At 44.1% G+C, this 26,723-nt stretch overlaps 1 protein-coding gene across 6 annotated transcripts in view; it reads right to left on the bottom strand.

Annotated features, from left to right (window-relative positions):
* SP110 (SP110 nuclear body protein) overlaps window positions 1-26,723 on the bottom strand; it is a 44,790-nt gene that overhangs the window by 6,190 nt on the left and 11,877 nt on the right. For 2 of the 6 annotated variants that reach the window (XM_067740278.1, XM_067740282.1), the window contains exons 7-21: window positions 26,458-26,526; window positions 24,702-24,851; window positions 22,847-22,933; window positions 21,740-21,793; window positions 20,193-20,258; window positions 19,277-19,324; window positions 18,530-18,679; window positions 15,947-16,015; window positions 8,095-8,193; window positions 7,491-7,633; window positions 7,076-7,120; window positions 2,870-2,983; window positions 2,277-2,392; window positions 1,554-1,662; window positions 1,190-1,261 (exon numbers count right to left, since the gene is read on the bottom strand). In XM_067740278.1, the coding sequence (XP_067596379.1) occupies window positions 1,190-1,261; window positions 1,554-1,662; window positions 2,277-2,392; window positions 2,870-2,983; window positions 7,076-7,120; window positions 7,491-7,633; window positions 8,095-8,193; window positions 15,947-16,015; window positions 18,530-18,679; window positions 19,277-19,324; window positions 20,193-20,258; window positions 21,740-21,793; window positions 22,847-22,933; window positions 24,702-24,851; window positions 26,458-26,526 (1,391 nt within the window). Of the gene's footprint in view, window positions 1-455; window positions 597-1,189; window positions 1,262-1,553; window positions 1,663-2,276; window positions 2,393-2,869; window positions 2,984-7,075; window positions 7,121-7,490; window positions 7,634-8,094; window positions 8,194-15,946; window positions 16,016-18,529; window positions 18,680-19,276; window positions 19,325-20,192; window positions 20,259-21,739; window positions 21,794-22,846; window positions 22,934-24,701; window positions 24,852-26,457; window positions 26,527-26,723 lie in introns of all 6 variants that reach the window. The other 4 variants (XM_067740279.1, XM_067740281.1, XM_067740280.1 and 1 more) reach the window with 4 other exon arrangements.

The following is a 26,723-nucleotide window of genomic DNA, read 5'->3' as shown; positions in this document are numbered from 1 at the left end:
AATCCGGATGTTCGAGTCCACTGGGAAGTTCAAGAGTAAAAATCCAAGCATGAGCATCCTGAATGTTTTATTTATTTCATTTAAGTTAATTAATTCCTTTATTTCTGTGTTTCTGAGGCAGGAAGGACCATGGAAGCATGAACTGCCTTCCCCCTAGTTTGAACAGGGAGGCAGGATGAAATTGACTCCTCGGTGGGAGGAGCGTATCTTTCTGAAACTGAGGATGGATTTTTTTCCAGGCACCGTTTACAAGGATCCTTCCCTGTCCTGCTTGCTGTTCTTCCGGACATCCTCCTCTCCGCCCCTGGGGTTAGGAGGCAGTTTCCTTCTACAGTCCTTGTCTTTTTGAGCTCTCCCCGGGACAAGACTGGGTAAGCTTCTTGCAAGGCTCTGCTGCGCCAGAAATGCGGGGAAAGTAGAAAGCATGCGAAACGGAGGCAGGAAATGCCCTTTACCTTGTAAAATGTTTTATGGTTGCGAAATATCAGGCGTATGTCCCGTAGAAACCAGGCCACTGTGTACACTTTCTCAGCCAGCCTTTCCTTAACCAGGTCCAACCACATGGCTTCCCTAAAGGGCTCACCATAATCTCGAATCTAGCGGCAAAGCCATCAGAGAGGTGATGTTAGCATAGCCGTCATCGCTGAAATGGATCCAACACAAGCCTTTATTTCCAGGGTAATACTGATAATAACGTCCGACATCTATGTGCCAGCCATTGTTCTAAGCTTTGCCACTATATTAACAAAGGATCTCCACAACAACCCTAAGAGATTGGTACTATAATGACCCCTGTTGTATTGATGAGAAACCAAGGGATGGAGAAGTTAAGTGACCTACCCAAGATTTCACAGCTAAAAACTGGCAGAGCTACACTGAACCCACAGTTCAAGTCTCCTGAGTCTGTACCCTCAACGCTATGCTCTCTCTAAGAAAGACATTCCCACAGAAGAGAAGGAGAAACTGAGATACGGGGCAGGAGAAGCAACTCGTCTGTGTCCCAGAGCTGGGATGCGATGGGATGGAGTTTGAACCCCATTCAACTGTGGCAGTGCCACTCCAGAGTCTGCAGCGAAACCTTCTGTTCTCTGCAAATAGAGGTACCTGCAGGACGCATGCTCCACGTTTCCAGAATGAGTTTAACGTCAGAGAGATGCCCAGAGGATGAGAAACATCTAAGAGGACTTACATTACATGGGGCCTCCGTTAAGAAAGAGCTTTGTGGATGACAGTAGGCTTTCAAGAGGAGAAACTCACATTTCTGTAAAGTGCGAAGAGGGATTTAAAGGGAAATGTTATTTGGAGAAAGTGAAGCCAAGCTTTTGCCCAGGTACCACAAACAGGGGCAGCCAAGCACAGCGGACTTCCGACCCCGTTTACCAATATGCACCATGATGGGGGCGGGGGGTTGAATTCTGTTTGTCCTCCATGTTTGGGCGCTGAAGCTCCATCTTCTGAAGTGAGACACTGAAGGCTTCCTTTGGGTGCCCTTTCCTGGACCCTTTGCCTCTTTGAGGGGAAAGGGGTAGGCTTGGGGTTCCCATCCGACTCACCAACTGCTCCTCGGGCTGCATCTGCCTTGCCAGGACCCCAGATTCCCCGAGACACTGCTGGCTTCCAGAAGACTCCTTCATCCTGCAGAAGGTGCAACTCCACGTGCTCCTGAGGGGCCGGACATAAGTGAGCAAGGGCAAGGTCCCTGGAAACAGGCACCGTTTTCCTTTCGGGAATGGCTGATGGGCGCGGCCGGGGATGAAGGGGACACCTCCTAAGGGGGGGCCTCCCATCAAGGCAGCGACAAAGGGGTCAGTGTGGTGTCAGGGTAAGTGGTGGGCTCTCCTTCCCCCCTCAGAGCTGCTGGGAGAACAGGGAGCCCTGCCCACCAGTCCCAAGTATTGGAAACTGGGTCTTAAGCCCCTGGGGGACCCAGGCTCCATCAGCCTGTCGAGACCCTGGGGAAATGGGAGAAGCAGGCCACGTTTCCTGCCTTTTCTGAATACTCACGGAACACAGACAACTGGTGTTTTTCGTCCCTTACCCTCCTTGGACAGGAGTCTGGGTTACGAAACTAGGAAAGGCCATCTCCCGGAGGCAGTGGCAGTCAGGGTGGCTCAGCCACGGACTCAGACACTGATACCAGAGGGAACACAGGCTGCGGCCCCGCTGGGCTGCGCTGGGCCACCCGAGCCCAGGATGCTCTTCCACGTGGAGAGGAGCGACCAGAGGCGGAGCCTGGGCGAAGTGTACGCGCACGAGGCGGACTGCGTCTCACTAACCTCTCGGCCTCCGCAGGTGGGATGTGACAGTCCTCATGAAAGGCCCTTGGACAAGTGTCACAGCAGAGCAGCGGCCCCCCTCTACAGCATACCTCACATTCCCTGGAGTTTTCTTGCTAGAAAGGGAGATAATGCGGGCACCGCTGGGGTCAGAAGGAACCGTGGACACTGACACTGCGGGAATCTGGAACACGGCGTTCGGGTCCCACTAGACGCTTCGGCCTGACCCAGCGGGGCACGCACTGGGAACGCCCGCAGACCAAGGACCAGCCCGGCCTTGCAATCGCGGAAGAGCAGGTGGCAAGAACTGCCGCATTGCCGCATGAACCACAGATTGTCAGAGCTGGAAGGGGTTGGAAGGTCGTTTAAGTCCTTACTGCACCAAGTGTGGTCTAAGGACCAGCGGCATCAGCGTTATTTGGGAGCTGGTTAGAATCGCAGACCTACTGAATCGAAATTTGCCTTTAACAGGATCCCGGGGAGGGTTTGTAAGTACACGAAATTGGAGAAAACACAGCTTTGGGCAACTGTCTCATCTGACAAGCCTTGGAAAGGAGGAATGCTTTTTCTCTGCAGTCAAAGTAAATTAGTACCTGAGTCAGGTTGGCCCCAAGGCTGCCCGTGCCTGGGTCAGAGCTGTCCTCATCCGCTGTGCGCCGTGCCAGGCAAACGTGTTGGCAGCTCAGAGGACAGTCTCTGACGTTATGCTGACACACAGAAAGAAAGATATACAAAGACAGAGAGTTTCTGTGTAAATGTGTTGTTTGGGGGGCCTGAGGAACCATAGGGGTCTTTCTCATGGCCTTAAAATGTAGTAAATTCTACAAGTGATTTATGTGAGGAACACGGTCTTTACGGCTGGATATTCACAGGCAGGAACCCCGGTTCCGCTCCCAGCCCCACAAGACAGACAGTGCTGGGCTCCACGCGCCCAAGGGAACATTTTCTCTGCACTAAAGCTGGGAGTCAGGAAGAGGGGTCCTTCTGCCTTTGCCCGACTGTGATACTGTCCCCACCAGAAGGATGGAAGGTGGTCAGGAAGTAGACCATCAAGAGCTGGAGCAAAGCCTCAAAGCGCCTGGGAATCAGTTACACCCAAGGAGAGAAACCCTGCCACTTCCCTCAACCGTCCATAATACAAATAATGAGGACCTGGGCAAGGGCATAAGGGATGGACATGTTTTGTCCATTCGCAAAACTAGTCACTCAGCCAGAGTGAAAAATCTTCTTGATCTGGGACTCTGTTCACCTCTCTTAACTGGGGGGGCTTCCTGCTCACCCTCTCCACTTACTAGGCCCCAGGGCCTCATAAGGAGGACTCCCTGATCCTGAATGTCAGGGAATCTTTCTGGCCTTCCCGTCCTGAACTTGTCAGTCTGCCTTTCTCTGTTCTTGGGGTTGACACTCTATGGCCATTCTTGCCTCTGACTGGACACGTGGCCTGCCCTGGTCCAGAGTACAGATGCCAGTTCCCAGATAGCCCAGACCGGCCCAATCCTCCTGGCTGAGACCCCGGTTGGGTCCAGAGCCTTGAGCACCATTGCTCAAGGAGTGAAAGTTTCCAGCACACATGATATGATAAAGAAATGGTAGAGAAAGGACATACAACCCCACAATCACATTCTGTAATAAAGAGTTTGACTCCGGTTTTCATGTTTGACTGTTGATGGCTTCAAGCCCAACTTCCCCTCTTGGCACATCTGGGCAAGGTGATGGGAAAGCACATGCCCTCCCTCCCTCGACCACAGTGAGAAGTTCAAGCCAGACACACCCGCCCCAGCAAGGGAGTCCTCACCTTGCCCCACCGGAATAAAACGTCGGGCTTCACCCTCTCTTAGCTCAAGCCATTTTCAGATCAGCTTGGGTGGCCTACCTTGCCTCTTCCCAGAAAGACTCTGTATGTGGGTAATAAATCTTTCATTCTCTCTTAGTACATGTGTTGCATCATTGGTTTCACTATCTGAACCCACTTGGGTTAGCAAGCAGGAGTCTGGGTGACCACGCCCCCTGCCCAGTGGCCTTTCTTCTTTTGCTGTGGATTGCTAACTGGCTCTGCTCCCTCCTGGCTTACGCTTTGAGCTGTGTGGCTGGCTGCTGGGCCATGGCACTGAGGTTGCGGGCATCCACCATGAGGCACCATTCCCTCTTTCCAAGTTTAAGAACAGGCCAAATTGGGCAGTTAAATGGAGAAAAAGTAGAGATCATCACTCTTGCTCTAAATATATAGATCTTGTATTATAAGTTTCTATCCTCGAAGGCCTTGTTTTAATTTATACTGAGTTCTATTAACTATTTTAACAGAGAGGAAGGTCCATTTTATAAAGCTGATTGTGTCAAAGATTTAATTTTATTTTACTTTATTATTTGTTGGATCACAGCATCAATGCCCACTATAGGATATTTTAGGGCAATGAATGTTATGACCTCGGGGCATTTAGGTAAGGCAACAGTTTTGATGGTTAAGGTAAGGTATACCAGTTTGTCCTCTGTTACATGTTTGGTAAATACCCTAAGAGGATAGCGGGTACCTTGTTTAAATTTAGTGGCATACCGTTACTCACAAAGGAGCCCCACCCATTAAAGTCCCTATACCCAATATTATTGCAATTACTGATGCCATCCACTTAGCGAGTGGTAAATGCTTTACTGTCACAGATTTGGCTAATATGTTCTGTTCAGTGCTTATTTCAATAGCATCTCAGCTGCAGCTGGCCTCCACCTTTGCAGGGATACAACACGCCTTTACCTGGCTACCATGGGGTACCTCTACAGTTTTGCCATCACACACAGTCTCTGCAGGCAAAATTGTGACTGCATCCGACTTCCCCCGGGAGCACAGGTACGACACCACACTGATGACATCCTTCTCCTCTGACATACTCATTCAGAATATACAACTACTCAGAAAGGAACTCAGGGAAAGGGAAGGGTCATCACCCCACACGCAGTACAAGGCCCTACCAGCTCAGCAAATCTCTGGGCTTTGTTTGGTCAGCTCAGGGCTGCTCTATTCCTGACACTGTCAAGAAACGATAACTGACCCTCTGAATACTCAATCCCACAACAACTGCCCAACATTTTTACCCCTTTTGAGCTCTGAGAGTAACATAGTCCTCATTCACAGGTTTTACTTGTACCCATTTAAGCTGTTATTTGCACCTCAGCCCACTTTGAATGGGGACTCCTCAACAAAAGGCTCTAGAATTTGTCCAAAAAAACCCCCCAAAAAACAAAAGCAAAAACTATCAGTCCCCCACTACATGCCATTAGGGTAGCAACTTTTGGCTGCATACTCGGCCCTTCTGGAAGTAGAGGCTCTCACAGGCCCTGAGCTGCCCATTTTGCCTTGGGTCCAGGGAGCAGCGCCTGCAGGGCAGCCACAAAACACGTGCTTATAGTATTAGCATCAGATCTCTTGCTGGTACACATAAACAGAGCTAGACACCAGTGGAGACTGGGTATACTGCAGAGTGACAGTGACATGCTGAAAAATGTTGCTGGGGGAAAGGCCTGCACTGGTCCATTCATGATCAGAACTAAACTTTGTTTTCTTTATCTCAACGTGGCTCCTGATGGAGGGACTGAATGGTCAGGTCAAGTGTGCCCCTGGCTGTCATTTGCTGACTGGTAGCATTATGAGTAAGAAGGAACTACAATATTGGGGCCATTAAGGATCTGGATTTTAAATATCTTTATTTTGTTTCTGGTTACAAAAGTAATTAATGATCATTATAAAAATTCCACCTGTACAGAAATATATCATATGGAAGTCAAATGTACCCTGTAATCCCATCCCAGAATAACTGATTCTTTCAGATAGTTTTTTAGGCATAGCCTTACATATTCACGTAAGCAATGTCTTTCCATCCACGTTCTTTCCAGTTTAAGCTTCCTGAAGCTTTCTTGACCCTAAAACCCTTGGGTGGTTTTCCACTGACTGAAGGATGGGTCTATACCTGCAAACCATCCATTTTTAAAAAGTATTATTCTGTTGATGTATCAGTTCATTTTACAACACTGATGGACATCCGTATTCTTCCCTATTTTTTGCCATTACCAGGAGCCTCCCTAAACATACCAAGATATTTCAAATCAGCATGGAAAAGATGGTTTGTACAATAAATAGCTTTGGGGGATCATTGCCTTATAAACTTTGAATGAATCCAGCCAAGTGTCAGGCTAACCTCCAGGGCAAGATGGGAGAGGCACCACTGCCTCTGCTGGAGGTTCATATCTAACGGGACTGGAAGTTGTATTTACGGAAGTAAAGACAGGTGGGGAGGGGCAGCGGGTAGAGCCAATGGATGACTGCCATTTTCACCTGGAGGCAGGCTGTGCAGAGACAAAGCTCAGTTCAAACACATTATTCCATTCTGGTGCTACCAGTAATGAGCATGTTGAACTGAGGAATACTTGGAGTTCAATCAGCGATGATCTTCTTATTCTTTCTTATACTGTTCTTGTCTATTTCAATACCGTATCTACTTTTCAAACTAGGGCACTCTATTTCTGACGTCTTTTGTTGGTAATCATCCAAATATACAGATCTTTTCCTAAAACACACACTTTTGTCCTAATCTTTAAAGAGTTATTTGCTTCCCCTTCTTAAAATTAACTTTGAAAATAATGGTGGCATGTACATGTACCAGTGTGCTGAAGCAGTTGTCATGAAGATGCAGTGCTGAAACGGGAAGGTGACTTGAGGCTGGGAAAGTCGAGAACTCCCAGGCAAGCCTTGGGACACAGAAAGTCGGCAACATGATGACTGAGAATGTGGTAGAAGTTCACTTGCTATTTACCTCTCTCTTGAGACTTTTTCTCGGAGGACAGAGCAGAAGTCCTTTCTGAAAGAGAGGGTGGGTCAATGAATGGGGTTGTTCTCGAGGTTCTTCTTTGGTAAATATCCAAGTTTCCACTTCCTAATGAAACAAGACAGGTGTCTCTGTCTCCATCTAGTTTCCTTCCAGCCCACCCCCTCTGATACCACCAGGCTAAGCTTCTTGAATCCCTCCTTGCATTTAAAGTTCCCCACCATTAGCACCAATTTATGTTCCTAAATTTCTCACCCACAATGTTTTTCTATGATCGTTTAGCTTTTTCTCAGTCATGCTGTGGAAGCCTAATGGGAATTTCTTCACCCTTCTGATATTGAAATTCCACTCATCCTTCAAGGAATTAAACTCATCACCTATGTGTCCCTTGTTATTCCAATACCTCCAGCAGCTGTTCTAGGGTCTTTCCTCTACAAAGCACACTCCGCTTCCAGTTCTTTGATTGTTTCCGTTTTCCTTCAATTTCAAATTCTCTTGGTGTGAACCAAAGTCCCTTCTTGTTCTGAATACACTTCTCTGAGGAGCCTGTAAGGTAAAGACAGCCCATTCCTGGATCCACTTCCGTCCTCTTTGAATTCACCCTAAACCTCCAACCCCCTACTTGTGATGCTCTACCTTTCTGGGTCCAGAGACTCCCTGTGAGGTGGAAGCAGTAGCAGGGGAGTCTGATTCCTCCTCTCTCAGATTGAAGGAAACCCTAAAACCTGCCCTACTGGTGAAGGATTGGGACAGAATTTGCCTTTTATGTGGCTAGGACATGTGTCACAGGGTCCATGGATGACTTCCATGTGGGAGGGGAGTGGCCTGGTCGTCAGATGTACCATGACATTGAAAAGGTTGAAAATTCCTTTTTAAAAAGCATTGCTTTTTCTGCAGCCTAGCCTGCAGGGTCCATGTCCTGAACAATGACACACGTGGATATTTCCTTCCCTTCTAGTGATTCCTTCATCTAGGGTTTCCAAAGAGCAGAAGATCGAGGAACTCACCTTGTTTCATTTTCTCCTTATATAAAATCCCCTTTGCCTTACCACAGGTCACAGGAAGTTTAGGAGAGTGAAAATCCAGAGTTTCATCTTCAGGTTTTTCTGAAAGTAGAAAAGAACAGATTAGCGTTCCTCAGTCTTCATTCTGTCTCCCTCATGAATTTTTCATGAATTCTAATAATAATAGTAATGATATATTACTATTATTACTAATAATAGTAATAATAATAACATGAGTGGCAGTAGGGAGCGTCCTCTGGTTAATTCACAGGAAGTCTTCCATTTTGAGTAGCAGATGAGATATGTGAACAGAGGGGTCTCTAATAAACAAAACTACCCCTGCCAACACTACATCAAATAAAATAATTTAATAAAACATACTGTGCTTCTTCAGCGAATGTGTTTAAATTCACAAATTCATTGACTATCACCTGAAGTTCCTTATTCCATAAGCATCCTGTTTATCCCTCTGTGCTGATGGGAGTTGCCTACCCAAAATATTTCTTTGCATTCACGTAGCTGGAGAAAATTTCTCTGTCTATGATTTTATTGCCTGATTCAAACCAAGATGGGGGTGAGTGAGGCAGTTATCACTGAAGGGATAGTGTAAGTCTTCATCGTTTGATCGTTCCCCTGCTTCTTCCTCTATGAGTAAAAGAAAACCCTGGAGAGCTCTAGACTACTTTGCACATTGCCTATGGGGGATTTGGCAACTCACAGCCCCTGAGTAAGGATCTGGGGTTCTGATTCAGGAGAAGGAATTGTAAAAGGGTTAACACAAACATCAGTAATCCCTGCTTCCCCTCCCCGCAGCCTCATTGTGGGTGAATTCATTAGAGACAGACCACAGGAGCTGCTTCTTTTTTTTTTGGGTTTTTTTTTTAAACATCTTTATTGGAGGATAATTGCTTTACAATGGTGTGTTAGTTTCTGCTTTATAACAAAGTGAATCAGTTATACATATACATATGTCCCCATATCTCTTCCCTCTTGCGTCTCCCTCCCACCCTCCCTATCCCACCCCTCTAGGTGGTCACAATGCACCGAGCTGATCTCCCTGTGCTATGCAGCTGCTTCCCACTAGCTATCTATTTTATGTTTGGTAGTTTATATATGTCCATGCCACTCTCTCACTTTGTCCCAGCTTACCCTTTCCCCTCCCCATATCCCCAAGTCCATTCTCTAGTAGGTCTGCATCTTTATCCCCGTCTTGCTCATAGGTTCTTCATGACCATTTTTTTTTCTTAGATTCCATATACATGTGTTAGCATATGGTATTTGTTTTTCTCTTCTGACTTACTTCACTCTGTATGACAGACTCTAGGTCCATCCACCTCACTACAAATAGCTCAATTTTGTTTCTTTTTATGGCTAATATTCCATTTATATATGTGCCACATCTCCTTTATCCATTCATCTGATGATGGACACTTAGGTTGTTTCCATGTCCTGGCTATTGTAAATAGAGCTGCAATGAACATTGTGGTACATGACTCTTTTTGAATGATGGTTTTCTCAGGGTATATGGCCAGTAGTGGGATTGCTGGGTTGTATGGTAGTTCTACTGTTAGGTTTTTTTGTTTGTTTGTTTTGTTTTTTCTGCGGTTTCGGGCCTCTCACTGTTGTGGCCTCTCCCGTTGCAGAGCACAGACTCCGGACGTGCAGGCTCTGCGGCCATGGATCACGGGGCCAGCCGCTCTGTGGCATGTGGGATCTTCCTGGACCGGGGCACGAACCCGTGTCCCCTGCATTGGCAGGCGGACTCTCAACCACTGCACCACCAGGGAAGCCCCTACTCTTAGTTTCTTAAGGAACCTCCATACTGTTCTCCATAGTGGCTGTATCAATCTACATTCCCACCAAAAGTGCAAAAGGGTTCCCTTTTCTCCACATTTATTGTTTGTAGATTTTTTGATGATGGCCATTCTGACTGGTGTGAGATGATATCTCATTGTAGTTTTGATTTGCATTTCTCTAATGATTAGTGATGTTGAGCATCCTTTCATGTGTTTGTTGGCAATCTGTATATCTTCTTTGGAGAAATGTCTATTTAGGTCTTCAGCCCATTATTGGATTGTGTTGTTTATTTTTTTGATATTGAGCTGCATGAGCTGCTTGTAAATTTTGGAGATGAATCCTTTGTCATTTGTTTCATTTGCAAACATTTTCTCCCATTCTGAGGGTTGTCTTTTCATCTTGTTTATGGTTTCCTTTGCTGGGCAAAAGCTTTTAAGTTTCATTAGGTCCCATTTGTTTATTTTTGTTTTTATGTCCATTTCTCTAGGAGGTGGGTCAAAAAGGATCTTGCTGTGATTTATGTCATGGAGTGTTCTGCCTATGTTTCCTCTAAGAGTTTGATGGTGTCTGGCCTTACATTTAGGTCTTTAATCCATTTTGAGTTTATTTTTGTGTATGGTGTTAGGGAGTGTTCTAGTTTCATTCTTTTACAGGTAGCTGTCCAGTTTTCTTAGCACCACTTATTGAAGAGGCTGTCTTTTCTCCACTGTATATTCTTGCCTCCTTTATCAAAGATAAGGTGACCATATGTGTGTGGGTTTATCTCTGGGCTTTCTATCCTGTACCATTGATCTATATTTCTGTTTTTGTGCCAGTACCATACTGTCTTGATTACTGTAGCTTTGTAGTATAGTCTGAAGTCAGGGAGTCTGATTCCTCCAGCTCCGTTTTTATTTCTCAAGATTGTTTTGGCTATTCAGGGTCTTTTGTGTTTCCATACAAAGTGTGAGATTTTTTGTTCTAGTTCTGTGAAAAATGCCAGTGGTAGTTTGATAGGGATTGCAGTGAATCTGTAGATTGCTTTGGGTAGTAGAGTCATTTTCACAATGTTGATTCTTCCAATCCAAGAACATGGTATATCTCTCCATCTATTTGTATCATCTTTAATTTCTTTCATCAGTGTCTTGTCATTTTCTGCATATGGGTCTTTTGTCTCCCTAGGTAGGTTTATTCCTACGTATTTTCTTCTTTTTGTTGCAGTGGTAAACGGGAGTGTTTTCTTAATTTCACTTTCAGATTTTTCATCATTAGTGTATAGGAATGCCAGAGATTTCTGTTCACCAGTTTTGTATCCTGCTACTTTACCAAATTAATTGATTAGATCTAGTAGTTTTCTGGTAGCATCTTTAGGATTCTCTATGTATAGTAACATGTCATCTGCAAACAGTGACAGCTTTACTTCTTCTTTTCCGAGTTGGATTCCTTTATTTCTTTCTCTTCTCTTATTGCTGTGGCTAAAACTTCCAAAACTATGTTGAATAATAGTGGTGAGAGTGGGCAACCTTGTCTTGTTCCTGATCTTAGTGGAAATGGTTTCAGTTTTTCACCATTGTGGATGATGTTGGCTGAGGGTTTGTCATAAATGGCCTTTATTATGTTGAGGCAAGTTCCCTCTATGCCTACTTTCTGGAGGGTTTTTATCCTAAATGGGTGTTGAATTTTTTTGAAAGCTTTCTCTGCATCTATTTAGATGATCATATGGTGTTTCTCCTTCAATTTGTTAATATGGTGTGTATCACATTGATTGATTTGCATATATTGAAGAATCCTTGCATTCCTGGGATAAACCCCACTTGATCATGGTGTATGATCCCTTTAATGTGCTGTTGGATTCTGTTTGCTAGTATTTTTGTTGAGGATTTTTGCATCTATGTTCATCAGTGATATTGGCAAAAACCCCTGAAAGTTAGCAGAAGGAAAGAAATCATAAAGATCAGATCAGAAATAAATGAAAAAGAAATGAAGCAAATAAGAGCAAAGGTCAATAAAACTAAAAGCTGGTTCTTTGAGAAGATAAACAAAATTGATAAACCATTAGCCAGACTTATCAAGAACAAAAGGGAGAAGACTGAAATCAATAGAATTAGAAATGAAAAAGGAGAAGTAACAACTGACACTGCAGAAATACAAAGGGTCATGAGAGATTACTACAAGCAACTATATGCCAGTAAAATGGACAACCTGGAAGAAATGGACAAATTCTTAGAAAAGCACAACCTTCTGAGACTGAACAAGGAAGAAATAGAAAATATAAACAGACCAATCACAAGCACTGAAATTGAAACTGTGATTAAAAATCTTCCAACACACAAAAGCCCAGGACCAGATGGCTTCACAGGCGAATTCTATCAAACATTTAGAGAAGAGCTAACACCTACCTTTCTCAAACTCTTCCAAAATATAGCAGAGGGAGGAACACTCCCAAACTCATTGTACGAGGCCACCATCACCCTGATACCAAAAGCAGACAAAGATGTCGCAAAGGAAGGGAGACAGCCTTCCGATGTGGTCCTGATGATCCTGCATTTGGCTCCATCTCAACCCTCATCTCAGTAAACAAGCCTCTAAGGATGGAAGCCTGAGGGCGAGGCCTCTGTGGAGCTCTCCCGCATCTATTAGGTCACTTCTAGTAAATGTGAGCAAACGTGGCAAGTCTGCTAGAAGTCAGCAATTAAAGAACAAAGGGAGGGACTTCCCTGGCGGTCCAGTGGTTAAGGCTTGGAGCTTCCGATGCATGGGGCCCAGGTGCGATCCCTGGGGGGAGGAACTAAGATCCCACATGCTACACGGCGGGGGCGGGGGAAGAACAAAGGGAGTTCATAGAGATGAAAAGCCTGGTGGAGGAAATGAAAAGAACAAGGAAAAGCAGAATGGAAAAAAACCTAGTGTGACTGGGAAGACTAAGTACAGGGGTTCTTACAGAACATAGAGAAAAGGCACAGGGTGAAACTATGCCTGCAAAGACATGGCCTGGGGAGAAGGCCGGAGCTCTATGACTTGTACACAAGGGGCCTGGCGGGGGATGCAGTGGCTGGAGGAGAAGCGCTAGTTACGGGAATAGTGAAAGCAGCACACACATTCTATTGTTTATTTTCACTACAACCTGTAACAAAAGAAAGGCAACGGCAATGATCCTCATGTTATAGATGGGGGACTCAGGCGCAGATTTGGAGAGAGAATTGCTGGCGGTCACCACACTGTGTGAGACGGAGGTAGCACTGGAATCCGGACGTGCCGGCCCCTAGTCTCATGCTCTTTCCATGGCATCAGAAACACCGCAACAAGACTCCACATCATATGATGGATAACAGCACAGAGACATGACGTTAAATCAGAAGTCACAGCCAGGGTGGAGGTGCTAAGGAGACAGGAAAAGCTGATGCGGATGGAGAGCTCTCAGCCTTTGCCTGGACTCTTTGCTTCCTACTTGTGTTTCCTAAAAACACTAGGAGTTTTTTTTTTTTTTTTTTTTTTTTTAGTGTAAAGGACAAAGGACTTGGGATTAAAACACCTAGGTTGATTTTAGCTCATGCAAGTCTTTTATGCTCTAATTGAATCTGGAAAATGGACCGAAAAATACCTCTTTGAGGATTAAATGGCAAAATGTGGAACAAAGTGCTTTGCCAACTGTAAAGTGCTGTACACACTTATATATTGTTGGCAGGGCCTCTGCATATGGTAGTGTGGGATGTGCACTGAATAAGGATTTCCCCTTTACAGTGGGAGGGTGGGGAGCTCCTAGTCACATCAAAGCTGTAATCTATTTGCACACTTCCACGTTCTTCCAGCAGAGGGCAGCAAAGGGCCTGGTCGCAAGAATCAGCTCTGACAGACGTAGGTCAAGTGTATGGTGGAAGGGGCACTTTTTCAATTTCATGAAGTTCACTGTACGCGTCACTGGAGGCCCTGATATTGGTATTCATACTTGATGAGGAAGAATGAATAATGTATTGATTTGACAGTTATTTAAGCACAAACCGCAAGGCACAGAGGAGACATCGAGCAATGAGCAAGATGGACCCATGTTCTGACCTCATTTGAGTTTCACTCAGTGAACAGGATGTACACAGACAGTTAATTACACTTGTGATAAAACAGAAACAGACTCACAGTCTTAGAGAACGAACTTATGGTTACCAGGGGGGAAGGGTCCGGGGGAGGGATAGTTTGGGAGTTTGGGATTGACATTAACACGCTGCTATATTTAAAATGGATAACCTAGAGACTGTCATACAGAGTGAAGTAAGTCAGAAAGAGAAAAACAAATACCGTATGCTAACACATATATATGGAATCTAAAAAAAAAGGTTCTGAGGAACCTAGGGGCAGGACAGGAATAAAGACGCAGACTTAGAGAATGGACCTGAGGACGGGGGGTGGGAAAGGGTAAGCTGGGACGAAGTGAGAGAGTGGCGTGGACATATATGTGCACTACCAAATGTAAAATAGCTAGCTAGTGGGAAGCAGCCGCATAGCACAGGGAGAGCAGCTTGGTGCTTTGTGACCACTTAGGGGGGTGGGATGGGGGGGTGGGAGGGAGACACAAAAAGGAGGACATATGGGGATACATGTATATGTATAGCTGATTCACTTTGTTATAAAGCAGAAACTAACACACCATTGTAAAGCAATTATACTCCAATAAAGATGTTAAAATAAGTAAATAGAAAAACATAAAATGGATAACCAACAAGAACCTACTGTCTAGAACAGGGAACTCTGCTCAATATTATCTAACAACCTAAATGAGAAAAAAATTTGAAAAAGAACAGATACATGTACATGTATACCTAACTGAATCACTCTGCTGTACAGCAGAAATTAACACAACAATGTAAGCCAACTCTACTTTAATAAAATAAATTTTTTAAAAAAGAGATCTGATACTATCAGAAACAAATGATACCTGTGACAAGAGCAACCAAGAGAAAATACCCTCTGCCTGCTGGGTCAGAGAAGGCTTTGTTCAAGGTGACCCGGAGGCTGTGTAACAAAGGAGGAAGGAGGGCGAGGGGGTTGGCTTTGGGGACGCAGCGTGTGAAGGAGGGAGGAGACATACTGAGCAGGCCCTGAGAAGGATGGAGGGTGAAGCGTTCATGTCAAAGTGACGATGCTCAGAGAAATCAGGCTGCTGGCGACCCTTGGGGCTCTGGGTAGGGATTGGAATATGGGTGTGGATTATGTTCTATTTCTTGACCTGGGTGCTGGGTACGTGTGGCCTTTCCCTTTGTATTCATTCCTGAAGCTGTACAGTAGGTACCTGCATTTTTCCACAAGCACGGTGCATCAGTGCTCCTCAAGATGCCGGCCTGCGATGAGACAGGAATCTGACCAGAATAGAAATCAACGCACTGCTGTTTCCACTGGGGTCTTGCTAGGAAACCAGTGTGCTCAGAGTCACAGCTGATTTACAAGCTCCTGATTTTTGCGGACCTGCGGCGAGCAGGCTTGTAGATGTCACCAGTCTGTGGACCCCAGATTGGGTAGCACCTGTTATACTTCAGTAATAAGTTAACGGAGAAAAAAGGCCAGTGTGGCTGGCGTCTAAAGAGGGAAGGGAGAGTGACCAGAGATAATGCCCAAGAAGTGTGTTATAAAAGCAGAGGGAGGGACGTCCCCGTTGGCACAGTGGATAAGACTCCACGCTCCCAATGCAGGGGGCCTGCGTTCGATCCCTGATCAGGGAACTAGATCCCACTTTCATGCCGCAACTAGTAGTTCTCGTGCCACAACTAAGGAGCCCGCAAGCTGCAACTAAGGAACCTGCCTGCCGTAACTAACACCCAGCGCAACCAAATAAATGAATAAATAAATATTTAAAAAATATGGCAATGCTTTAAGAAAAAAAACGAGAGGGAAAATGAATTCAAGGGGCGGAGGAAGAGGGGAAGGAGAAGGAGGGAGAGGAGGACTGTGTCCCCAAGAGACACACCAGAGCGCAGGGGGGCAGAAGCAACGGGGTGCTCACCCCCAGAGACCAGGCGTGCAGCCCTGACCAGCACAGCAGGCCAGGGCCCTGGGGAGCCTGAGGGCGAGGCCCTGCCTCTCACTTACTTACCCTTTATGGGAATATTTCTGTGACAACTTGTTGTTGCACTTGAACAGACATCTTTTATCCTTCCCTTTTCTAAAAAGAAAACAATTAATAGTCATTTATAACTGGAAACATAGATTTACGTGCTTTATGTGTCACTATCTCAAAGTAATTTTTTCTGTCTTTCTACCAGTTTGGAGAGCAAGAGAGACAGGAGTCCTTATGAAAGAAAAATTATAGCATTGACCAAAAAAAAATATAGCAAGCTCCAGGTAATAGATGGGAAGGTTAAACGTATTACAGAAGGCAAATTTTCACAAATTAATATATATTAATATATAACAATATTACATATATATATATACTTAATACAAATACTAGAAGTAAATAAAGGATGTAGCCTTATAAATATTACATAGAAAGGGCTTTTTAAGGCAGAAGTACAGGGCATAAAGCAGTGATCCTCAATGATGGGTGATTTTGCCCGCAGAGGATATCTGGAAATGTTAGGAAATCTTTTTGCCAGACTGGGAGGCGGGCGCTACTGCCGTCTGATGGGTGGACGCCAGGGATGCTGCTGACGTGTCACAACGCATAGCACAGCCTCTGCAACCAGAATTAACTGGCCCCAAATAACAACAGAGCAAAAGCTGAGAAACTCTGACATAAACCATACTGGAAAAAACAAACTGATGTGCCTAAGACTCTTGGGAATTCCCTGGCGGTCCAGTGGTTAGGACTCCGCGCTTTCACTGCCATGGGCCCAGGTTCAATCCCTGGTCCGGCAACTAAGATCCCACAAGCCGCACAGCATGGCCAAAAACACCCAAAAACCAAACCAAACCAAAAAATCGAAACCCTCCACAGCCAAAAACTTCTCAAGTAAAAGACAAAAACAAAATAAGAAAATCGCAGCAACAAGGGGTTAATCTCCCAAATTGATGAAACAACAAAAAAAGAAGAGTCATATATAAAAATAGGCAAATAGGAATAGGGGACCTTCAAAAGAAAACATTCTGAAGAAAAATGTGTTTAAAAAACAGGCATCTTAGTAAACACAGGCTAGATAACGCTGTAGTCACCTATGATTCTCCTAAATCCCAGTGGTTTATTACAGGTGTCGGCAAACTACGGCCCAAGGGCCAAGTCAGCCCAATGCCTGTCTTTTTCTTTTTTAATAAATTTATTTATTATTTATTTTTGGCTGCTTTGGGTCTTCGTTGCTGTGCGCGGGCTTCCTCTGGTGGCGGTGAGCAGGGGCTACTCTTTGTTGCGGTGCGCGGGCTTCTCATTGTGGTGGCTTCTCTTGCTGTGGAGCACGGGCTCTAGGCATGCAGGCTTCAGTAGTTGCGGCACGTGAGCTCAGTAGTTGTGGCTCGCGGGCTCTAGAACGCAGGCTCAGTAGTTGGGGTGCACGGACTTAGCTGCTCTGCGGCATGTGGGATCTTCCCAGGCCAGGGCTCGAACCCGTGTCCCCTGCATTGGCAGGCAGATTCTTAACCACTGTGCCACCAGGGGGGCCCCCAATGCCTGTTTTGGTATTAATGTTTTATTAGAGCGCAGCCAGCCCCACTTGTTTATATTTTTGTCTCTGCTGCTTTCACGCTACAATGGCAGCATTGAATAGCTGCAGTAGAGACTTTATGGCCAGCAAAGCCTAAATTATTCACCCTCTGGCCCTTTTTAGAAAAAGTTCTTCAAGCTTTGGCTTGAAAGTAGCCCTCTCACTTCCACCCACATTTCTTTGGCCAAGTCACGAGGCCATTCCTGAGTCCACAGGGCAGAGGTGTGTGACCTTCTGAGATGCTGGTGAGCAGTACTGTGACCTTCCAAAGCATATTTAACCACTCACAGAGCACAAAGAAATTCCAAGGAAAACACTGGTGGACTATCATTCTTGGCCTTTACGTTCGACAAACAGAAAAGTCTTGTTATTTCTGGTGTTCGTGAAGATGTAGGGAAGAGGGTGTCCACACCGCATTCATGGGAGTCTAAACTGGCAACAATTTGATCATCAGTATGGGATTAGTTTAGTTTATTATTTTAGTTTAGTTTAGTTTAGTTTTTGGCCTTGACGCTTGTGGGATTTTATTTCCCCAACCAGGGACTGAACCCAGGCCCTCTGGAGTGAGAGCACAGAGTCGGACCACCAGGGAATTCCCAGTATGGGATAATTTTAAATATGCAGACCCACTGACCAATCTACTTCACTTCCAGAAATAAACCATTAAGAAATAAAACAGAGAATGTGTCCACTTCGAAGTCTGATGCCACTCCCGTCACTGGATCCGCCCGAATCAGAGAGGAGCCCCCAGACTCTGTGGAGCAGAGGTGGCTCTGCTGATAGAAATGTAAACAGTAGACCCAGGGGAGTGGGGATGGGGTTCTGCAGGGCACAGCTGAGGTGACCTGCACCCTGAGAACACGGTTACCTCTCCCAACAGCCACCCCCAGACCAAGAGACTCTTGCTCTGTCTTCACGCCCATTCATCTGCCCCCTCCTTCCTTCTGTTAGTAACTTCATGCATCTGCGTCACCCTGTGCCTGCTCCACGGGAGCCCCAGCCACACGGAGCATCCAGGTGACAAATTCCATCGCCAGCCTTACCCTCTGGTGCAGGCTTTGGGGCACGTTCAGCCCTTGCTTTCTGGGCCCGTGTCATGACCTTCGAACTCCTGGTTAAGTCGTCCTTCCTTTCAGTCACCTGCTCCACCACTTGGAGCACCTCTTGGGTTCTGCGTCCAGGTGAGGCTGAGCCTGGGCCAAAGAGCGATTTGTGAAGAGTTTTCATTGGGGTCCCAGTGGCCCTCCCCCTCCCCGAAGCTTCTCGCACTCCCAGTTCCCTCACTTTGAGATCTCTGTACCCACTGCCTCACTTTTATCGTGCTATTTCTCCATAATTACTCCTCTCTTCTCTTGTGGGTATCTTTCTGTCTCCCCCAAACTCCTGTTTCTCTTTTCCCCCTTCAACTTCTCTTTCCGACTATTAATTACATGTGCATCAACGAGAATCTAAGCTCCATGAGGGCAGGGAGTTTTCTGTTTTGCTCACTGCTGAGTCCTCAGAACCTAGGACATGTGCCAGCACACCCCTCAACTCAATTCATCTCTGCGGAATGAATGTGTAACAGGCAGCATGTTTTAGAAAATATTCAAATTATGTATTTTTCACCCTTATACATTGTCATGTCCAGGGTTCCCTAATTATTAAATCAATAAATTTCAGGGAAGGGGCAGATGCTGGCTAGATCTGAGAAGAAACTGCTCAGCTGAGGCCGTTTCGGAGATGCTACACTAAATCTTGAAACACAAATTTTCTGAGAGTGAAAGAGATTTCTTTGTTTCAAAAATTACCTTTATATACCCACAGGAGAAGCTTAGAGGTCTGAGTGTCAAGTTTTCCTAGAAGTCGTTGGTGGAGAGAACTCAGCATATGACAAGGAGAGAGTGGCGGTGCTGGGGACTGAGAGAAAGTGACAAGAGGAGGAGAAGGGCGAGCAAGGAGGTCCTAGCCCCCACCCAGGTCAAACCCCAAGATTAAGGGGTGTTGGAAACAAAGAGAAAAATTCGGAGAATGTCCAAAGCAGTGGAACACATGTCATGATTCATGTTTGGGGGCTGACAGGAGATTCCCTCTCAGGGTGCTGCATTCAAGGTCTGGAAATCCAAGGGGATCCCCACCAACCGGCACACCTTGAACTAAAGCAAAAAGAAGGAGAAAGGAGAGGGGAAGGGGAAGAGGAAGAGAATGCAGAGGAGAAGGAGAAAAGGTGATGAGCACAAAAAGGAATAAAGCAAGGATCCAGAAAAATGCAGAGCTACATACATTTCTGTTTCTTATACTGCAAATCACATGATTGTCATGCATGGAGTCAATGCAAGCTAAGCATCGCTTCAGGTGGTTCTGAACACTCAGTGACAACAAATCTACCTCCAGTTTGGGATTGGGAGTCTGAATCCTGCCCGCACGTTCAGGTTTGCTTTGTCTATTCTTCCTGGCTCTGAACTTGCACTGGACACAGTCCTAATCTCAAAATTGACTGAGGCGTTCTGCCCACCTCCACCCCATTCCTTCCCAGTGATAAGAGAAAAGAAACCTGTTGGAATCAACATGGTTCTCCTTTTGTGAGGAGGGGCCTTTGATGGGATGACCTAGGGGTCGAGATGGGGTTGGCCGTGCTCTAGTGACACCCGGGTGGGTGGCCGTGTGGCTGGAGAGAAGAACCCTGATGAACATTAAGGGAATGACGACTTCACCCTTCTTGCTTACCTCTTGGGAGACTTTTTTTCTGTCTTTTTTTTGAACTTGACCAGCTATGTATTTTTCTCTTCCTTCCTAAAACAGAAAAGAAAATCATCTCTTATAGCTATATATATTGATCTACAAGCTTGAAATGTCAATACGTTTTAAGTAAAATTTTTTTCTATCTTCCCATCACTTTGGGGAGGCAAGAAAACCAGGAGACCTATGCGAAGAAAGTACTCGGAAATGAAAAGGGATTGAATAAAGAAGTAATAGAGATATACTAAATTATTAACATTAAAATATATCATTTTCTAATTAATAACCAGTTTTTTCAAGACTAGAAGAAAATATAGAGAGAGATTGTTATAAGCCATAGATATAAAAGATCTTCTTAGCCAAAGAAGGAAGGTCCTTAGCCAAGGACCCAAATTGTAAAGGCAAAAGATGAACAAATTTGACGGCTTAAAAATTTTAAATGCCCATACTTCAAAAAGCATCCACACAGTGTTAAAACGAAAAAGGGGAAAATCGCAATATATGTAACGTTAGGGGGTTACTGTCCTTAATAGATAAAGCAAAAGATGAATAGTATGCTGGGAAAGTGGGCAAAAAGCATAAATTGGAAGTGCTAAAAGAGGAAATACAAATGACACATTTATTTTAAAAGTGTCTTTTTTTTAAAGTTTTTTTTTTGATGTGGACCATTTTTTTAACATCTTTGTTCAATATGTTACAATATTGCTTCTGTTTTATGTTTTAGGGTTTTTTTGGCTCCGAGGCATGTGGGATCTTAGCTCCCCGACAAGGGATCGAACCTGCACCCCCTGCACTGGAAAGCGAAGTCTTAACCACTGGACTGCCAGGGACGTCCCTAAAAAGCATCTTTAGATCACCAATAATCCCCTGAAAATGCATTGTTTAGTTTTAATTATACCCAAACTTTTAAAAAGTTTTATCATGTCTGGGTTGATGAGGATGTAGTTAATGAACACTTGTGTGTTATTAAAGGAAATGTAAACAAATACATTTTCTGGAGAACAGTTTGGTAACAAATATGAAATTTAAGATACATAGACTCTAACCAAGTAATCTCGCATTTAGAAATTAATCCTGAGGAAATTATTGGACAAGTGTGCAAAGATACCAACACACAATATGATTTCTATTTTCAGATAACAATTGGATATAGCCTAACTTACTACCAATAGATTATTATTGAAACAAATTGTTAATCACGCAACAACGAAAAAGGTGTTTTAAAGTGTTTATAGGATGGACTAGGTAGTATGAGCATGTATATATATACATAAAGAATGTATACATTCTTTATAGCCACTATTTTGGAGGGGATGATGTGGTTTTCTGTCACACACAGCAAGCTAATTTCAAAGGCTACAGCATATTGCTTTTATAGTATGAAAACATTTCTATGTTGAGAAAAGCACACATCTGTAAAACAGCACACATCTTTTTCTGGCTTACATGTCTTTTGTAGCCCGAAGGGCATAAAAACCAGTAAAAATAATATCAAACCCACCCTAATAGAGACCAAATAAGTTCTTTACACTTACGTTTTCCCCCAGGAGATTCTCCCAAAGGCAGTTTGCTTCCCTTATCCATGGGATCTAGAAGGTATGAGAAAGAAAGTGATTTTTAAATAAGCAATCTTTATGTTTTGTGACCACATTCATTTCAGACAATACTGAGTTGGTAAAGCTTTGACAGTATTATTTCTATCCCTTTCATTATAAAGGAGGATGATGGTTCCTGAAGAGGGTTCTGGGGACCAAGATGCTAGTCCTGTGCCAGCCAGCCTTTATCCACAGGCTCTTGGGAAAACCCATTAATCCTTTACATCTCAAATTTGAATAAATCGTTCAACTTTCTCCAAAGGTGGTTGTGAAAATAAAATATATTATTCAGGATAAAATTAGAAATATACATTGTATGAGTCAGTGTAATGCAGGAAAAACTTGCTAAAAATGATAGTTTGTATTTTAATACGGTCAAATATAATTCATTCTTTCTGACAATAACTAGATATTTGTCATTTGATAGTCACATTTGTTGTGTGGGAGTTCTGTGAAGATGTGACACAGTGACTGAATTACCAGCAAACAGAAGAATGCTCTGCTTTTTTTTCCCCTCCAAGGATAACAGTAACAATGTGAGTAACAGTGGCCACGGTGAGGAGTGAATTAACGTGCACCATTTTTCCAGCGTATGTCCACAACAATGTCAGACGCTCGTGCTCCGTCATAGTATTACATTTGTGTTTATGATGAGCTGTTCTCATCTCAATTTTCACAGAAAGGTCATGTGAGAAACATGGAGATTGGGATCTTAGGAAAAACCTGGATGGCTTGGCACTGCAATAAAGTACCATGAATATACTTAGAGCATGAATACTTGGCAGTGGTAAGTTGCCCCAAAATTGGTTCTTGGGGGTGAAAAAAACTCTTTTTATGTATAAAGCACAAATAAATATATCCAGTACAGAAATGGATATATAATATACTTGTAGTATTGAAATATCCTGGGGGGTAGGGTTCATGATTAGAAAAAATATCTAAATGGGCAGTGATAATGAAAAAATGGCTGAGAAACTCTGACTCAGAGTAAAACAGCTCTAAGTTTGGGCTCCTGATGACCATACTGAGAGACTTGCAATCCCTCACCTTTACCGTGGGTGAGTCTTGGTGGTGTGCTGGGTAGCTCCTGGGGTCTCTTTCTTTCATCCATCTCTGAAGTGTCATCACTGACCTCTGAAAAAAGAAACAACATTCATCTTATATCTCAGTAAATGCCCTCTAGAAAGTCCACGCGGAATCTCCCAGAGACCCAGGAAGGACCTTGCACACTCTGGAGCTGAAGGCTGGAGGTTCCAGTCCTGATGAGACCCTGCGACTACCTCCTGAGAATAATTCTACCGCTGGTCCTGTCTGCCACTCAGGGGAGGAGCAGAGCAAGGCTGGTCAGCAGTGGTTCCTCCACTAATGGAATGTCCAGTGGGGGGCAGTCATCTGAGCCCCTGGACCAGAGGTTTCGGGGAGCCCCGGCAATACTTTCAGGAGACCTTCAAGGTCAGAATTGTTTTTATAATTAGATGTTCTTTGCCTGTTTTTGCTATGTTGACTTTTGCACAGATGAAGCAACAGTCAAGGCAGGTGACAATTCTGGTGCCTCAGTACAAATCAGAGCGATGTCCCCAAACCTTAGAAGGTAGCATTGCCTTCTTCACTACCACTTACTCAACATGGAAAAAAAAGGCCAGTTTCATTTAAGAATGTTCTTGATGAAACAGTTAAAATTATTAATTTAATTAAATTTCTACCCTTAAGGACACACCTTTTTAATAGCATATGTAAAAAACTGGGTAGGACATGTAAAGCAGTTTGCTGCATCTGGAAGTACCATGTTGTCTCAAGACTAATACTCAAGTGATTGTTTGAGTTGCAAGCTCACTGTAAAATTAAGTGAACCAAAATTTTCTACTTGTTTATGATATTATAAAATCATGAGTAGAAGATCCACTCAAAACACAAGACAGCATAAGACATTTTATTACAACAGAGTATATGGTCTCAGACTCTATGTTACAACTAACCTTCAAGAAACTATCCCTTGTTGAGTTTTGGTGTCGTATCAAAAGTGAATATCCACAGATATCTCAAAAGACTGTTAAAATACTCCACCTTCTTCAGCTACGGATCTGTGTGAGGCTGGATTTTCTTCCTACACTTCAGCCAAAGCAACAAATCACAATTGACTGAATACAGAATCAGGGGTCAGAGCCCAGCTGTCCTTGATGGTGGAGGTGGGGGAGCAGGGAATAGGTAAAGGAGATTAAGAGGTATTGGGCTGGCCAAAAAGTTTGTTTGGGTTTCCTGTAAGATGTTAAGGAAATACCTGAACAAACTTTTTGGCCAACCCCGAACAAACATCCAATTATAAAATAAATAAGCTATGGGGATATAATATCCAGCATAAGAAATAAGGTCAATAATATTGTAATAACTGTGTACGGGGACAGATTCTTACTACACTTATTATGATGATCATTTCACAGTGTATGAAATGTCAAACCACTATATAGTGTACCTGAAATTAACATAATACTGTACATCAAACATATTTCAATTAAGAAAAAAGAAAAAAAATTCGAAAGAACCTTTAAAAATAGAAAGCAATTGTTAACAAGATATAGATTGATGCTATTAAAAATGTTCCCTCTCAGCTTTCAATATAATACAATGAAGATATATACAAAAATATTAAGAAAGCACATGGAAAAGATAGTGAAAAAATGTTTTTCTTTTTTAAGAATCCAGCCATCTTTGATAAAGGTAGACATTAAAGAGATTTGCAAAAATGTACAATGATACCACTCACCTAATTTTTTTGTTTGAAAAATATATTTATTTTTCCTAAAAATATGTTATTTATGGTAATAGGTAATTGGTTTCTTGTGGGCTGCAGGAGAGACCCTCCCACGCTGAGCATTCAGATGACAAATTCCATCACCAGCCTTACCCTCCGGTGCAGGCGTTTGGCCACATTCTGTCCTTCTCTTTCTTGCTCTTGTCATGACCTTTGTGTTCCTGGTTGAGTCGTCCTCCCTGTGAGTCACCTGCTCCGCCACGTGGAGCATCGTTTGGATTCCATGCCCAGGTAAGGCTGCCCCTGGCCAAACAGTGATTTGTGAATAGTTTTTACTGGGGTCCCAGTGGCGCTCCTCCTCCCCCTGACAGTGACCTCCTTCTCACACTCCCAGTCCCCTCACTTTAAGATCTCTACACCCCTGTGCCTCACTTTTCTCCTGCTATTTCTCCGTAATTATATATTTTTTCTTGTGTACACCTTTCTTTCCCCCTCCCCCGCCCCCAAACTCACCATCTGCTCTCACTCTCTGTGCAACCTTTTGAAATCAATCAGATAAATCTGGGGGAATCCCCGAGCACTGGGGCTGATTTCCTGTTTCCTGGCTTGAGACCCCTGCTGCCAGAAAGTGCCACATCCTAGTAAACATGGCCGGATGCTCTGTTTTAGCAGAGGAGGAGTCTTGTGAAGCACTTTTCCAGGTTCCCTAGGGCCAGTGTGTGATACAGGAGACAGGAGGGATCCAGGGGTCCCTGGGTGCCTCCAGTAGGGAAAGTGAAAGGTATCAAAGAATTGAGAGGCAGGGGCCCTGCCATGGGGAATGAGGCTGGGACCTAGAGGATTTGCAATGCCAGGTGAGGGGTGGTGGTGTTAGCGTTAGGGTTCTCTTCTCCCTTTATTTTGCCAATGAATTTTGTATCTGTATCTTTGGACCAGGTTTTTTATCGAGTGTGCCAAATTGGCACACTGTGGGGAAATTAAGTTTCCTTGATTGCTCAGTGCTTCTGTAAAAAGCCCGAGCCTCCTGAGACACAAAAGTGTATACAGTATAAAGATAGGGGAAAGCAGCAAAAAAAATGTTTTCTCTTTTCAGGAGGAGAGGATGGCTGTCCTAGTCCTGTATATAAACAGGGCAGAAAATCCATCATTCTTTCTCCTGTGTCTGTAGGGTATAACCTGCCACTCACACAGAAAGATTTCATCAGCTCTCTTCTCAGGCCTGTGGGTCTGCGTGTAGGGGAAAAATGCTGCTGTGTTGAGCTGCTCGTGAACAACAATAAAGAATTCTTTTCCCCGATCCAGGGGCTTTGTGTTTCTGCAATATTCATATATATAAAGAACATCACTCTGCAGGAGGGGTTAATATCTCAGAGCCTCACAGTACTTGACGAAGCACATACCTGGCACACGTGCATAGAAGGTTAGCACAAATCTAGAAACGAGCAGGTCAAAAATTGAATTCTAAAAATTTCCTCCCAATATATTTGCATCCTTTCTCAGCAACGGCATCACCACTCACCTAGCCATTTAAGCCAGAACTTGAAGAGCAAGCCTTGATTTCTCTCTCTCATCCCCAGCTTCCAATTTACCAAGGCTTATCAACTCTACCTTCAACTAATCTCGAATAGACCCTCTTCTTCTATCTCCACTGAATCCAGGCTACTATCAACTCCCACGGCACCTGCCCTCACAAGGGGTTGCCCTCTTTCCATTCTTTTCTATTTCCAATTCATTCTCTATGTAACACCAATATTGGTCTCGTCGTTTAAAATTGGATCATGTCACTTCACTGATTAGATCTCTTCAATGGCTCCCCATTGCATTTAGAATAAAATCCCACCTCCCACATCATGGCCGACAAGGATGAGCTGCCTCTAGCCTCCAGCCCCCTCTTGTGCTCTCATCTTACCTCTCGGGAGGCTTTTTTTCTGGTGTCTCTTCCTTGAAGTTAACCAGATACTTCTTTTTCTCTTCTTTCCTAAAAAGAAAAGACACAGATCATCTTTTATAGCTACAAACATTGATCTACTAACCTCATATGTCAACAATTTTTAGCTTTTATTTTGGGTCCTCAAACCACAGTGGCCAGGAGGTCATTGGTGACCTTAGGTGATGCTGAAATTCTAAAGTGGCAGAGGAGAGAGAGAAGTGAAGAAATGGAGACAATAAGTTTAG

Source organism: Pseudorca crassidens, chromosome 6 (assembly GCF_039906515.1).
Source record: "Pseudorca crassidens isolate mPseCra1 chromosome 6, mPseCra1.hap1, whole genome shotgun sequence".
In the NCBI taxonomy this organism is placed as follows: domain Eukaryota; kingdom Metazoa; phylum Chordata; class Mammalia; order Artiodactyla; family Delphinidae; genus Pseudorca; species Pseudorca crassidens.
Note: the sequence above shows the minus strand (reverse complement) of the source record. Positions and strands in the feature narration are given on the sequence as shown.